This window comes from Gavialis gangeticus, unplaced genomic scaffold, assembly GCF_001723915.1.
Source record: "Gavialis gangeticus isolate Ggan-Ray unplaced genomic scaffold, GavGan_comp1, whole genome shotgun sequence".
Taxonomy (NCBI): Eukaryota; Metazoa; Chordata; order Crocodylia; family Gavialidae; genus Gavialis; species Gavialis gangeticus.
In genome coordinates, this window is record NW_017728959.1 from 636056 (window position 1) to 650971 (window position 14916).

Below are 14916 nucleotides of genomic sequence, written 5' to 3' on the forward strand. Positions count from 1 at the left end.
CTCTCTCTCTTTTTTTTTAATCATGAGTTTGTCTTTAACAGGCAAAGAAGATGGAGAAATTGCTTTGTCCGGTCTTCCTGCTGAGGTTCTTTGCTTTATCTGAAAATAAAGAAAAGTCTGGAATGTTTCACATGTGTCTTGTCTCTATAAGAGACATGGCTTCTCTCTAACATTTTAATTTTAGTTTTTTTTAGCTACCTGGCTCTTTCTTGGTAACATTCTATTCTCTGTTCCAGGCATCAGGGATATAAATATGAACTAGGTCAAATAAAGGTAAAGGGGATAGATTACCTTTTAATGCCAGATCCCATGGTTTGGGATGCAGAAGAGAGAGCAGGTGTGAATTTATACTTGTCAATCTGTAGAAGCTGCAAGAGACTTTCTGCACCTACTATGCTTCACTGATTTTTCTACTCAATGATGAGTCCAAGCATGTGTCCTTGTAACTGGACAGTGTGACAGTACCCTTTTAGATCTGGCAGAGGGTCTGCAATGCTTCAGGGATCTCAGCATCAGGTTTAAGCTTGTCTGAATTCCTTTCCTTGCCGAGATAAAATTAGTGTTGAACTTATTAAGAAGAGCCAACCACTGTGCAGAGGCATCAGAACTGCCCTGGTGGAGTCATATATACAGTAAATATAGGGAACAATCAGAAATTTTGACAGGTTCACTTTAATCAGAGATTTTTGAAGATCTCTCTAGAGAAGGCCAGATCACAAACAAGCTACCTGCGTTCGGAAGGCAACATTAGGATAGACAAATATTTAATGAAGCAGGACCCCGGACATCTCCCCTCTAGATGGATATTCTAACTGCTGGGCTATGAACACCACTTGCACTTTCTCACTGAGTCACTGAATAGTCAGGTGTTATATAAAAGCTGAAGCTGGTCCACAGGACACCCTAGAGGTGAGTGGTTCAGGCACTCCCTGGGGAAGTAGATGACTTGGGTTCAAATTAACGTGCCAATTTAGATGAAGGAGGTTTGAACCTAGGTTCCCCCCTGTCATGGGACTTGCTGAGAGAAGGTTGGGGAGAAGCATCACGGATTCCTGCCTTTATCTGATGTCACTGAAGTCCCCTTTGATCCTATGTTGCAATCTTAGCTCTCTGACTTGCCTGCTAGGCTGTGCTTCAGAGGTTTATGTTCCTTCCAAGTTGGTCTTGCGCTGTGACTTAGGCAGCCCTGACACTTTGTTTGACTTTGTTATGGAGTTAGCTGTAATCACGCCCTCCTCCCAACCTACCCATCCTTGCCTGCCCAGCCAGCATATCATGAAGACTACAACAGCAAGAAACAGTGTGAAAGCAAACCTGAACCAGGATACCATTCCTGGTGCTTTACTGGCACCTGCTGACATCAACCACTTGTAACAGTACATGCTGTGTCACATTAACATGTATCATTGGACCACACTGTGCTGTTTATGGCTTTCTTCAGAAGAATTTGATCTCCCATTGAGCTTGCTCTTACAATTACAATAGGATCTCTGATTTGATTCCTACTGATACAGTTGGTGGGATATAATGTGGTCCTTCTGCTGGTCAGAGATGTAGATGGGTGTAAACTACTTGGGCTCTTTTTGCACCAGTGGGCAGGAGTGCCAACCTTGCCATTTGGCAAGGTGAAAAGGAGGTTGTGCCCTCTTCTAGTACTGTATGCCTTCAGACAGGACTTGCATGTCCTGTAATACTGGAGCCACCTTGGAGGTCCTGAGTCTTGGTTGCTGCTCTGGTGTTTTGCATGTAAATGACTTGCATGAAAGGGTATCCAAAGCCCTGGGATGCAGGCCAGTGGGGAGTGCACACTGCCACTGGCATGAGGAGGATTGCTGAGAGTCCCTGAAATGGGGCTGGGAGACCCTTGGAGGGGTGCAAGCAGCGCCTGACATGTGTAGTGCACCCAGACTATGGAAGCAAGAAATATGATGTAACCCATTCGCAGTTCGTATATAATTGCAAAGCCCCTGTGAAATGTGAGAGGAGTGAGACTATAGGTGGGGAACTCAGACTCCAGCAAATCTCCCTGCTCACACTTATCTGAAAGGCTTCTAAAACAGTCAGCTCCCAGCCAGATTTCATGTCCCTGCACCAAAGCATAGGGCTCTACAGTATTTCAAAATCGGTTTTCTTTTTTTAAGCTGAAGCAAGCCGTATACTTCCACGGAGTTCAAGACCAGAAGGGACCATTAGATTATACATGAAATCAAACTTGGTATAATCAGCAAAAAATTTCTACTGGTCTTCCCTCATATTTAGTGCAGTGACTTTAAGTGGCCTAAACCATTTCAGTTTTCAGGAAGTTAAGCTATTTTTGTGACCAGGAGTATGCACGGTGCTGACAGTGTTTGTGGCCAGGAAATTATTTTCATGATATATGCCATGGGCTGCAGAAGGAGGTAACCTCCCCTGCAGAGTGATTGCTTAACTTGTGAAAAATTCCCTCCCAACCCAAATCGAGCAAACATTTGACCTTCAAGTTGTGACCCAGACACACCTTGGGTGGACACCTTGAAGCGCAGGTCTATACTGTCCGCGGTCCTGGCCAGGCTCTGATGTTTCAGGGGTAGTTGAAGAAACCAGAGGACATGTGGCAAGTTGAGCATCAGGGAAAAAAATCTTCCCTGTGAGATCTATTGAATGTGCACATGAGAATCTAAGCTTACTTTTTCTTGAATCTGCTGATGTTAATACAGTAGCTTTGCTCTGTTCATGGTATTCTCCATGCTTGCCAGCATGGTAGCATTTTCCCATGCTTATGGCTGGAGTAATTTATTTCTGAATGTCCTTGGACAAATACAACAACTGGCAATGAAAATGGGATCCCCTGAGTGGAACATGCATTAAATCAGCCAGAAGAACCTGCTCTAACTGTGAGTGCTTGAGACCACAATAGCTACGTATATTGGAATAATTGGAGCTTGTGATAGTACCCTGGCAGATTGGTGTATACACAAGAGTGGCTGGAGCAGTTTTTGAAATAAATGAGATTCCCCATGGAAACTCATAGCTGTGCTACTAAAATTGATGGAAGGAAAAATACAGTTTACTGCATGGCCTCCTCATCCCAGAGAAGCCAGCAAGTAAAAATCTTTAAAGAGATAGTGAAAATTGTCCAAGAACTTCTGGTACCCAAGCCATTGATCGATTACAGAAAGGTTCAAGGTCTATAAGAGAAATTAACTGGAAGGTGAATCTATTTCCTCTTTTGTGACAGAGTTACAGAAATTGTTGGAATTTTGCAGTTTTAAGGATGAGGCCCTTGGAGACAGATTTGTATATGGGCTATTTGATTAAGCCATACAAAACAGGCTCTTAACAAAGAAATACCTTACCTTTAAGTGTGCTGTTGAGATTGGAACAGCTATGGAAACTGCAGCAAAGGATGCCATGGAGTTGCATGGAGGAGTGACTTTGGAAATACGAATAAGTTATTAAATATGCAACAAAAGAGCCACTGCCTGCAGCAGCCAGATAGATGTGTACTGTGAGGATGGAAAAGGTTTCCACACCCCAGCTAATTGCTGGTTTAAGGAACTCTATTGCTGAAGTTGCAATAAAAAGGGACATATCTAAGCTGTGTGCTGTGCTATGAGAAACAAAGATGAGACCAAATAAGATCCAGAAAAGTAAATGAAGTATATGTAATGGTTAAGGGCAGTAGTGACACAGTGAGAGTGGGGTAACTAGTCTGAGTCTGTATCTTGTGAACAAGAGTGATAAATCAGCTACCTGGCTGACGCCCCAGGTTGCTGGGAAAACTCTTAAAATGGAGTTGGATATGGCTACTGCAGTGTCTCTTACTTTGCATACAGAATTTTGACAAAAAAATTTGAAAAATACAAAACAAAGGAAGACACCAGTATTATTAAAAACACATTCTAATATTATAAAAGCCTTAGTCTGTCTGTCTGTCCATAACGCTTTATTCGCACTCAGATTGGCTGACTGAAACAACCGCCCAAGGAGAGGCTGGGGAGGTTGTAGAGTTGCTGGGCCCTGACAAAAGTCAGCAGGGAGGGTGAAGGGGGCACGGTGGCAGTGCCCTGCCGCTACTGCTGCCACACACGGACAGCAGCCCTGAAGGTGGGGGAAGCAGATCCAGACCCAAAGCGGCAGGGGTAAGGATAGGGGGAAGCAGGCCCGTTCGCCCCCTCCCCTGACCTGAGGAGAACACTGCAGCCAGGCTCCAACAAAAGTTATCTGGGGGAGGGAACGGGGGGACATGCATGGTGACAGTGCCCCCCCACTGCTCCTAGTTTCATAGATTTAGGGTCAGAAGGGACCTAGTAGATCTTCGAGCCCGACCCCCCGCCAGGGCGGAAGAACAACAAAACCCCAAAACAAAAACGGGCCTCAAATGAGTCCAGCCAGGTAGGCATCCAGCCTCTTCTTAAAGACCCCCAGGGTAGGGGCCAGCACCACTTCCCTTGGAAGTTGGTTCCAGCTCCTAGCCGCCCTAACTGTGAAGTAGTTTTTGCGGATGTCCAATCTATACCTCCTCTCCATCAACTTGTGCCCATTACTCCTTGTTATGCCAGCGGGCGCTAGGGGAAACAGCGTCTCCCCCAAACCCTTCTGGTCCCCCCTAGTGAGTTTATAGACGGTCACCAGGTCCCCCCTCAGCCTTCTCTTGTGGAGGCTGAACAGGTTCAGGTCCCGCAGTCTCTCACTGTAGGGTCTGCCCTGTTGTCCCCGGATCATGCGGGTGGCCCTCCTCTGGACCCTCTCCATGTTGTCCACATCCCTCTTGAAATGGGGCGCACAGAACTGGACACAATACTCCAGCTGTGGCCTGACCAGCGTCGCGTAGAGGGGGAGGATCACCTCCTTGGCTCTACTCGAGATGCACCTGTGGATGCACGACAAGGTCCGGTTAGCCCTGCCAACCATGACCTCGCATTGTCGGCCCATGTTCATCTTGGAGTCAATAATGACTCCAAGATCTCTTTCTGCCTCCGTGCTCTCAAGTAGGGAGTTCCCCATTGTGTAAGTGTGCTGCTGGTTCCTACTGCCCAAGTGCAGCACCCTGCACTTGTCCGTATTGAAACGCATCCTGTTCCTGTTAGCCCACCCCTGTAACCTATCCAGATCCTTCTGCAATCTCTCACTCCCTGCTAGCGTGCTCACCTCCCCCCCAAATTTTGGTGTCATCAGCGAATTTAAACAGGTTACTTTCCACCCCATCATCTAGATCGCTGATGAAGAAATTGAACAGCGATGGGCCCTGGGCCCTGCCAACAGCTAGGAGGGAGGGGAGTGGGGAAGGGAGGCAGGTGGACACGGGCCGGGCGGACCCAGAGCATGGGCGTGGGGGGAATGGGCCCAGACCAGAAGCAGCAGGGGTGGGGGGGAACGGGCCCGGACTCAGGGTGGCAGGAGGGCTGGGGGCCAGACCAGGGTCTCTGTCCCATCCTTCCCCCACATCATTCTTGATGGGCAGTTGGCTAGTATATGCGAAAAGGCCATGCCAAAGAGGGTGATGTACAGTAGTGCTGGTAGAATATAATGATAAGCAGTACCTCTCAGACTTATGTGTCATTGAAAAAGGAGAACCTGCTCTATCGGGTGATGAATGGTTAAAGATTTTTCTCTGGACTGGAATTCTGTAAAGATACTACAAACATTTTTTGACTGTCGCTGCACAAACAGTTAAACAACAATTAGAAGGTAGACCAGGCCTCAGAAGTGTTCAGGGAAGGCATAGAAATTTTAAAACATATCAAAGCTAAGATAATAGATGCTGAATTGGATCACTGAGAAAGGGAGGTATACTTTCAGAAGTGGCCTGGAGTGAGTGGAGCATGCTTATAGCGCCAAAAATGTGGTGCAGTAAGGTTATACAAGGACTTTAAGGTTCAGTTACTGTAAACCCTGTACTGAAAGTCAAGAAATATTCCCTTCCTCAAATTGAGGATATCTTTGCCACATTAGCAGGGGGACAGAAATTTTAAAAAATTGATTTATCACAAGCTTATCTACAGATGGAAGTAGAAATGGAAGAGACATTTGGGGAATGCCAATTGTGCATCTTACCATAAATATTCACAAAGGGTGTTACCAGTACATTAGACTTATATTAGGCATTGCTTCCACTCCCACTGTATAGTAGCGAGCAATGGATCAATGTTACAAAGCATTCCAAGAATGTGATATTATTTGGCTGACATTATTGTGACTATTGAAAAAGATTAAGAGCATCTGAGACATTTGAAGAGAATATTAGAATATCTAGAAGAATATGCATTGTGAGCACGTTGTGCAAATGGGAATGAATTTCTGTAGGTCATCTAGAAATTGTCAAAATTAAGGCACTAGCCAGAAGCTTTGTATAGTGGCCAGGTAATGACCAACAAATAGAACACCTAGGTAAAGAATGTAAGGGATGCCAACAGGTACATAATATACCCAAACCAGTGTCGTTACACCCTTGGGAATGGCCTCCCATTCCCTGGCAATGGCTCCATATTGATTTTGCAGGACCATTTTTAAGAATGATATATCTAAGGGTGGTGGATGGCCAGCAGTTTTCTGTATGAGAACCATTCCAGTAGCACAGACAAATTGTGCAATATATTTGCACGAACAGGATTGCCAGAACAAGTTATAAATGACAATGACCCTCAGTTCAGCTTGGATGAGCTTCAAAGATTCATGAAGAAAAATGGTATTCAAAATACCACTTCTGCCCCATACCAGTGAGGCCACAAATAGGCTGGTTGAGTGGTTTGTACAGTTTTTCAAAAATGCCTTACTATTCGTGAAAGATGAAGCAGGGTCAGTACAGCAAAAGATGGCATGCTTCTTGCTTGCACATAGAAATGCAGTATATGCAGCAGTGAATGAAATGCTGGCAAAGCTGCTTATTGTCCAGAATCTCAGGTTGTGGTTGGACTTATTAAAACCAGACTTGCAGCAACATCTTACAGATTGCAAGAAAACTAAGGCTTGAAAAGGGGAACAGACATCTCTTGGCAACTACATGTAGGTCAAAGTGCTGGCACGTGATTACTGAGAACTTAAGAAATGTCAGGCAGCCTGCAGTTGTAAGTGCACAAACAGGTCCCTTGTCTTTTGCAGTGCGGGTAACACCTAATATTGTTTATTACCACCGCACTGACCAACTACGAGATATAGTAATGACTGCAGAATAGACTACAGAAACAACAGTTAGAGCTCCACCTCTTACTGAGCCATTGGCTTTGCAACCTACAGCAACATCCAGGAATGGTGTACCAGGAAGTAGCAGTGCTGACCTGCCAGGATGTAATGACACTCAGCAGCCTACATCTGAAGAGGAAGCATCTGAATTTAATGTAGATGAAGGGAGGCCACCTCCTCAGGACTGTATTCAAGGGAGTGGTAGTCACTACCCAGAAAGGAAACATAAATATGAATCCAGTGTAAGAGTCTGTGCAGCACATCCTCAGAGAAGTGGTCAAGAAGATGATAGACCATTACTCAGAAAGGAAACACAAGCCACCCAAGAGGCTTGCAGCCTGGGCATTGTGTTCATTTCAAAAGGGGTTGGGGGATGAGATGTGAGATATGGGAATGTGTTGAATGTACATTTGAAAATCTAACTTATTTGTTGAATCTGCTAATGGCAGTTAATGCACAGCTTTACTTTATGCTCAGAATGTACCCCATGCTTGTCAGCCTGGCAGTTTGCCTACGCTTGTGGTTGGAAATTTTTTAAATTTTGTCTTTGAACAAATACAGCACTGTCCACCAGAGCCAGCCTGCTCCACCCTACCTCTCTGGTACATTGCAAAACTGCTCCCTAAAGTCCATCGCTGCCCCATACCAGTGAGGCCTCATGGAAGGCTTGCTTTCTAGCTTCTGGATCATTTGTGTGGCTCTCTTTTGAGTTCTTTACAGTTTTTCCACATCCTACTGGAAATTTTTACACCAGTCACAGGGACAGGATACTGGTAGTTGTTTTCTAATGTTACAGACAGGTAAAAGAGCATTCCTCCATTTCTGCTTGATCGCTGTGGCTGTCATGTTGAGGCAGTTATCAGTGATGACACCGAAGTCCTTTATTGACTTGCTCTTTTTCAAGGTAGACTCTCTCATCCTATAGTTATAACCTGCATTGGACTATATCAGAATAAATTTTACTGCATTTTAGCCATTCTAACCATAACATAGCTTTATAAGGTTGGAAAGCACCTCAAGGGTCATCTGGATGACCCCCCTGCAGAAATTTTGTTTCTAAATTATCCCTGACTAATCACCCGGCAACAGTTCTCATGTCTTACTCTCACTACTGTCATCATCAAAGTTTACCAGCAAAAATGTGATATTATTACCAAATTCATTGATAAAGATATTAGATAGTATTGGACCAAGAAACAGTCCCTGAGGCAGTCTTCTGTAAAGAGCCATGATTGTTGCTACCTGCCTGTCAACAACTACATTTTGAGGTCTGTTAATGAGCCAGTTTTTAATCTGCCTGCTATACGCCCTAATGCTAGTTTTCAGTTGAATTGTCATGGTACCAAGTAAAGTGCCTTGGAGAAATCTAACTACATTAAAGCAGTGCAGTTGCCTTTTTCACCCAGAATTATAGTCTTGTTAAAAAGAAAAAAGGTTAGATTGACAAAACCTGGTACTGTGAAGCCAGGACGACTGGCATTACATATATTTTAATTTTAATTCATTGTTGGTAATCTCAAATTGACTGCTCCATTATTTTTAATTGGGATCAATGATGGCCTAAAAAGGTTCCTGGGTTGCCTCCCTTGTCCTTTTTTGAAAATTGGAACTATGCATTTTTCTCCAGCCTCATTTTCAGAAATGACTGCGTTGGCTGAAACTTCCCGCAAAAACTCAGCCTGAGGCAGACACTCAGCATGGAAAACTCTGTCCTAAATGGTAAATGCTTGGCAGAGTATTAATCATCTGAAAAAGTGTCTTATAGAGTGTCGGGCAGCATTATTACGTAGAAATGCTCCCAGGCCTGTCCATAATGACAATAAAATACATGAAAAGAGCATTATCAAGGTAGGGAAGTCATGTACTCAAAAGCAGAAAAATGACAGAGTTAACTTTGTATTGACAATGTTAATTAGTTCCTCTTGTGCAGTATAATACACTTTCTATACAATCACATACCATTCTTCCAAACCATCCTATTTTAGATATGAGGTATAGAAATCAAGGGGAGAATAAACACATCTTTGATGTAGTAACTAAACTTGAGTTGTCATTTATGCAGTCCCTTATTATCACATACACTATTGCTTGTGGGAGAACCTACTCCTCTTTAGTTTGTTGCTACTCCCACTTTCTCTATTTCATCCCTTCTCATCCTCCTTTCTTATTTCACTCCTTTTTTTCACTTCTGCATGTCTTTGTTTTTCTCTCTGGATTTCATTCCCTGCACTAGTTCACAATTCCTACCTTGCTGAGGGCTTTACTTTCATATCTGTTCTAAATCAGTAATGGAGTAGTTAATGTTGACATTGGAGCATGTTCAGATTTCAGAGCAAATGTTCCAGCAATTAGGAGGAAGCGAGTTCCTTCATCTGAGCCATTGTTTCAGGCTGCCTGCAGATTTAGGCAGACATTGTGCAGTTGGTTATGCTTGGTTCGTGTTTATCTACAACCCTAAGAATAGAAACTTGTTTTACATGAAAGCTTGAATTCTGCAGTCATAAATACATCATACAAGCCAGGTCCACACAACTTTGGGGTCTCACAATTTTCATTCCTGTCCACTTCATGGTGTTTTTTTTATTCTTACAGTAGTTAGCATGAGTGGTGCTGACCAAAACCCAAATGGACCATAAATGACCTGAGAATATGGATAAAATGTTCTACTTGTTGGTATCAGTTCTATATCTGAAAGAAAACGGAGGAACATTGCAAACAAATTGCTGAAAGCACTGTTTGGGATGCAGAGGGAAGTATTATAATGTGTCACTATCACACCTGCTAACACTGAAGAGTGGGTGCTCAATACGCTATTTATAAGGTTTCTAGGTGAATGAGCAGTAGTGGTGGATGAGCAGCCACTTTTGTAGCCACTATCCTTTGGATTTAAACAGGAGGAATTTTTCACAGACATACTCTTGGGGACTCAGGACAATAGCCAAATGGTAAGCCACAAGCCAGAAAGAACTCAGGTTAACTCTCGGGTCCCTGCCTGGATTTTCAGTGCTGATTGTTCAAAATATGTATGTTTTTACTTGTAAATTGAGCAGGGTTTCTGTGGTAGCAACTGTAGCAACAACTGTTGCCACTTTGAGAGTTGCTTCTCAGGTAGAGCAAACCATTTCCCTGGGACTTGCTTCTGAGACTTGTTGCCTCTCTGTGTGATACCTTCTGTCAGCAGCTCCATTGATTATTGCAACAGAACTCACCGAGTAAGGTACTACTGGATGCGAGTAAGGGTGGCAGCCCTCGCCCATTGTGTTTGTAGAGCACCTTCAGTGTGTTGTATCCTGCCATTCTTCTTCCTCCCATTTCTCCCCTGGCCTCGCATTTATTTAAAATGTTAAGGTGTGCAGTGGTTCTGTGTGCCTGTGAATTCATACTTGGTAGGATTCTCCTCATCCCTTTGAACCAAAAAGGCCAAGGGCCGCCACTGAGACCATCTCTACCTCCAACTCAAGCACAGTTTTGCTTTGTCGTTCATTTGGCTACAAACTATGGCTTTGATTCAGGAAAGAAGTTGAGCTCATGCTTACGGTTCAGTATATGCTTAAACACCTTCCAGATCAGGGACATTTTCCTCACTCTCCCCTGCCCCCGAATTTCACAGAGAATGTCCTCCAGGCCATTAACTTAAGACTATGCCCTTTCTTCTGCCCAGATCCTTGGGACAGGTAAAGGAATAAAATGAAATAGTGCATCAGGAAATGGTCATGGCCACCCTAGTCCTGTTTTGTCTATCTTCCCTTCTGACACAGTTCCTTTGTTCCCTGTACAGGATATCTCTGCTTTTGGTTTGCTCTTGTTTCTCTATGTAATACCTGTCAGGCTATGTGTTGTTTGCTAGTGGTCAGTTGGCAGCAGCTTGCATCTCTAGCTGCACGCTAGACGTGGGACTGATTATTCAAGCTTCGGACTGAGCTATTTTCTTGACTTCATTGTAGGGCAAAGGCTCTGTCGAGTTTGGAACTTTTCCTCCTGAGTCATCTTCTCAGATATGAGGTAGCAGATGATGCTACTGCTCAGATTTGTCTGCTAGGGTCAGTTCTTTGATCTGAAACCAAAGACTGAAAAAATCCTTTTCATACCCAAGGCATGTCTTTCCATTGATTTGGAAACCGTTCCTTGTCATTCTAGGCATCTGACAACCACAGATGAAGTGTTTTGGTGATGGTGTTTTGGATGTGAATGTCACAGTATCATTCCTGAAATTATGAAGTTGAAAGCTTTCCTGGCTTTTAAATGGCCTGGATTTTAAAGTCAGGTGCTCAGGACTTTCTGGAAAGTTGTTTTTTTATAATTAATCAAATTGGGAACCCCAAATTTCCCATCACTCTTGAAAATCTTGGTATCTGTCTAGGATATTTATGCCAGGGACATTTCTCTATCTTATTTATCTGCTGCTAATAAACTTGTCTGACTACAGCTGTCCATAAATCAGAGCAATCTCTTCAAGAAGAAGACTTAAGACTGAATGCATTAAGACTTGCCCTTGCCTTCTCGCTATTTGTCAATGGGCAGAAGTCTTCCATAAATACGTTAAGGAGAAAGGATGTTAATTTCTGGCAGTACCAGGTCTGGCTTTCAGAATAGGTACTACAGTAAGAAGCTGTTTGTCCTGATGGAAGGCAGTACTTGCATTAGTGGTTACCAGGCAGGGATGAGGCCACACACACAGATGTGGGCACAGATATGCTGTTTGTAGTGCCCTTATATGTACCATGTATGTTAATCCTTTTCTAATCACACATTGTGCTCACCCTGAAGTATCATAATCACCTGCCTTGCATTTCTGTACTGGATTCTTCTTTGTTTGCTGTAGGTGAGTCTAGAGGAACGATAAAGGAAGAAAACAGGCTGGAGTTGAGTTGAGAGATTTGGACCCAAGCCTATTGATGATGGTGAGTACTCTTATTGGTCAGTCGCTCTCTTATTTGTTCATCACACACTATTCTGCATCTTTCTAAAGTGGTGGGAATTCCAGGTCTTCTGTACCTGCAGGCTAGGTGAAACACAGCAGGATAGTTGCATGCAAGGTATTTCAAGCTGTAACGACATTTTTGTTATTAATGACAACAGCTAAGGAAGAAGATAAAGATGTCAGAGCTGAAAGGGGCAGGCCTAGGCTGCTGGGAAGTAGAATGTTCTCATCTTGTTTCAATATGGGGGTGGGGGGTCTAGAGCAAAGGGTGGGCAATTATTTCAGGCGGAGAGCCGCTTACTGAGTTTTGGCAAGCTGTTGAGTGCCAAATGGGTAGCCCCACCCCTTGACAGGTGCCCCGCCCCCGGTCACCAATTTGGGACCAGAAGTGCCACCCCCTTAACTTCTAACTTTTGCCACCAGAAGTCCCTCCCCATGCCCCTGGAAACCCTCCTGTGGGAAAGAGGGTTTGCCATCTTAGTGGGGGAAAAATTATATACTAAAAATCAAACACACATAATATATTTTATTTTAATTTAATTTTAAAAATATATTTTTGTCCTGATTTGTGTGTGTTTGTGCTGTATATGTAGAAGTGCTTGCATAACAGCTCAAAATGCAGTCTTACTTGTATATTTTGTGGGGTGTGCACTGATATCGGGGGAGCATGGGGTAGGTGTGGGGTTTGTGTGGAGTTGTGGGTGGGTGGGTATGGTATTGTGGGTATGGGAGCAATGGGGTGCAGAGCAAGTGGCAGATGGGTAGGAAAGTGGGGAAAGCAGGGGTAAGCGGAGTGGAAGTGAGCGCAGGTACAGGAGCGCAGGGCCTGAACTGATGTCCCAGGGCCAGCGGGGCAGTAGGAGCATGGGGCGCAGGCTGGAAGGGGTCTATGGCAGGAGTTCCCAACCTTTTTATACTGCGGACCTGCAGACTGTATCGTTTACAGATTTTAAATTTAATTTACATGTTTAAATTTAATTTTTATGGGGGGGTGGTGTTCGTGAGGTTTGGGTTGGGGCACTGGGGAACCCTGCAGGGGAGAGGGCTGCGCAGGCGGTGGCCCTGGGGAGACCCAGCTGGAGCTGTCTGGGAAGAATGGGCTCTGCTGCCTTTCCTAGGAGCAAGCAGCAGAGCTGCCTCCCTGTCCTCTGCCCAGGGCATTTTCATAGTTTCATAGGAGTTAGGGGTCAGAAGGGACCTGAACAGATCATCTAGTCTGCCCCCCGCCACTGGCAGGAGCACACACTGGGATCACACAACCCCAGACAGGTGTTCGTCCAACCTCTTTTTGAATTTACCCAAGGTAGGAGCGAGGACCACTTCCCTAGGAAGTTGGTTCCAGATCCTAACCACCCTAACGGTGAAGTAGTGCCTCCTAATCTAACCTGAACCTATTCTCCAGCAGCTTCTGGCCATTGTTCCTCATCACCCCAGATACTGCTGGGGGGAATAGGGCCCTTCCTATTTGCTGCTGATCTCCCCTAACGAGTTTGTAGGCAGCCACCAAATCCCCCCTCAGCCTCCGCTTGCTGAGGCTGAACAGGTTCAGGTCCCTCAGTCTCTCCTCATAGGGCCTGTTCTGTTGCCCTCCAACCAAGCGGGTGGCCCTCCTTTGAACCCTCTCAAGGCAGGCCACATCCATCTTAAAGTGCGGTGCCCAGAACTGGACACAGTACTCCAATTGAGGCTGGACCAATGTCACATAGAGGGGGGAGTATCACCTCTCTGGACTGGCCTGAGATGCATCTTTGGATGCACAACAAGGTGTGGTTGGCTTTGCTGGCTGCAGTCTGGCACTGGTGGCTCATGTACATCTTGGAGTCAGTAATGACTCCAAGATCCCTTTCCACCTCTGTGCTTACAAGAGGGGAGCTCCCCAGCTTGTATGTATGCTGTGGATTCTTTCTTCCCAGGTGCAGCACCCTGCATTTATCTACATCGAACCCCATCCTCTTACTATCCACCCACTTCTATAGTCTGTCTAAATGTAATTGTAGCCTCTCTCTCTCTCCCTCCAAGCATGCCTACCTCTCCCCACATCTTGGTGTCATCAGCAAACTTGAACGTGTTTTCCACCCCATCGTCCAAGTCGCTGATGAAGATGTTGAACAGTGTAGGCCCCAGGACTGAGCCCTGGGGGACCCCACTGCTCACATCCCGCCAGGTTGAGTACAACCCGTCCACCACCACTCTTGGGTGCGCCCCATCAGCCAATTTTTGACCCATCCAACTGTGTAGGCATCAATGCCACAGTCACTCAGTTTATTAATGAGAATGGGGTGAGAGAAAGTGTCAAAGGCCTTCTTAAAATCCAGAAAGACTATGTCCACGGCCATTTCTCTGCCTGCATCCCCCTGTGGGGCACAGGCAGCCCTGCACAGGCTGTGAGTGGCTGCAGTAGGGAGCATTGGCGGTGGGAGGGGTCACTTTTCCCCTGCACTGAGCAGCAATTTGTTCCCCAGACGGGTGAGCATGGGGTTGGGGCTGCTTGTGGTCATCCCTGTCTGTACCGTGGGGCTGGGGCAGGCAGAGCTGGGAGTGAGCGGGTGTGCAGCAACCAGCAGCAGCTGGACAGAAGCATGGGGCCAGTGCCGGCGGTGCCTAGAATAGGCAGCAGGAGCGTGGGGTCTTGGCTGGCAGGGCCTCTGTGGAGCGAGGTCAACTCCTCTCTCTCCCTGCTGGCGCAGCCCAGCCTGGCTCTATGGACCCCTTCCAGCCCGCACCCCGTGCTTCCGCTGCCCCACTCAGCCCCACTGGTGCTGGCCCTGGGACACTGGCATGGGCCTCATGCTCCCGCATACCCGCACACTTCTGCTTCCCCTGCCCCTGACACC

At 45.6% G+C, this 14916-nt stretch overlaps 1 protein-coding gene across 1 annotated transcript in view; it reads left to right on the plus strand.

Moving 5' to 3' along the window:
• The first annotated feature begins 11603 nt into the window (after positions 1 to 11603).
• MTMR4 (myotubularin related protein 4) overlaps positions 11604 to 14916 on the plus strand; it is a 59500-nt gene continuing 56187 nt past the window's right edge. Inside the window, exon 1 of the mRNA XM_019506629.1 lies at positions 11604 to 12062. Coding sequence (XP_019362174.1) covers positions 12057 to 12062 — 6 coding nt within the window. The 5' untranslated portion in view covers positions 11604 to 12056. The remainder of the gene's footprint in view (positions 12063 to 14916) is intronic.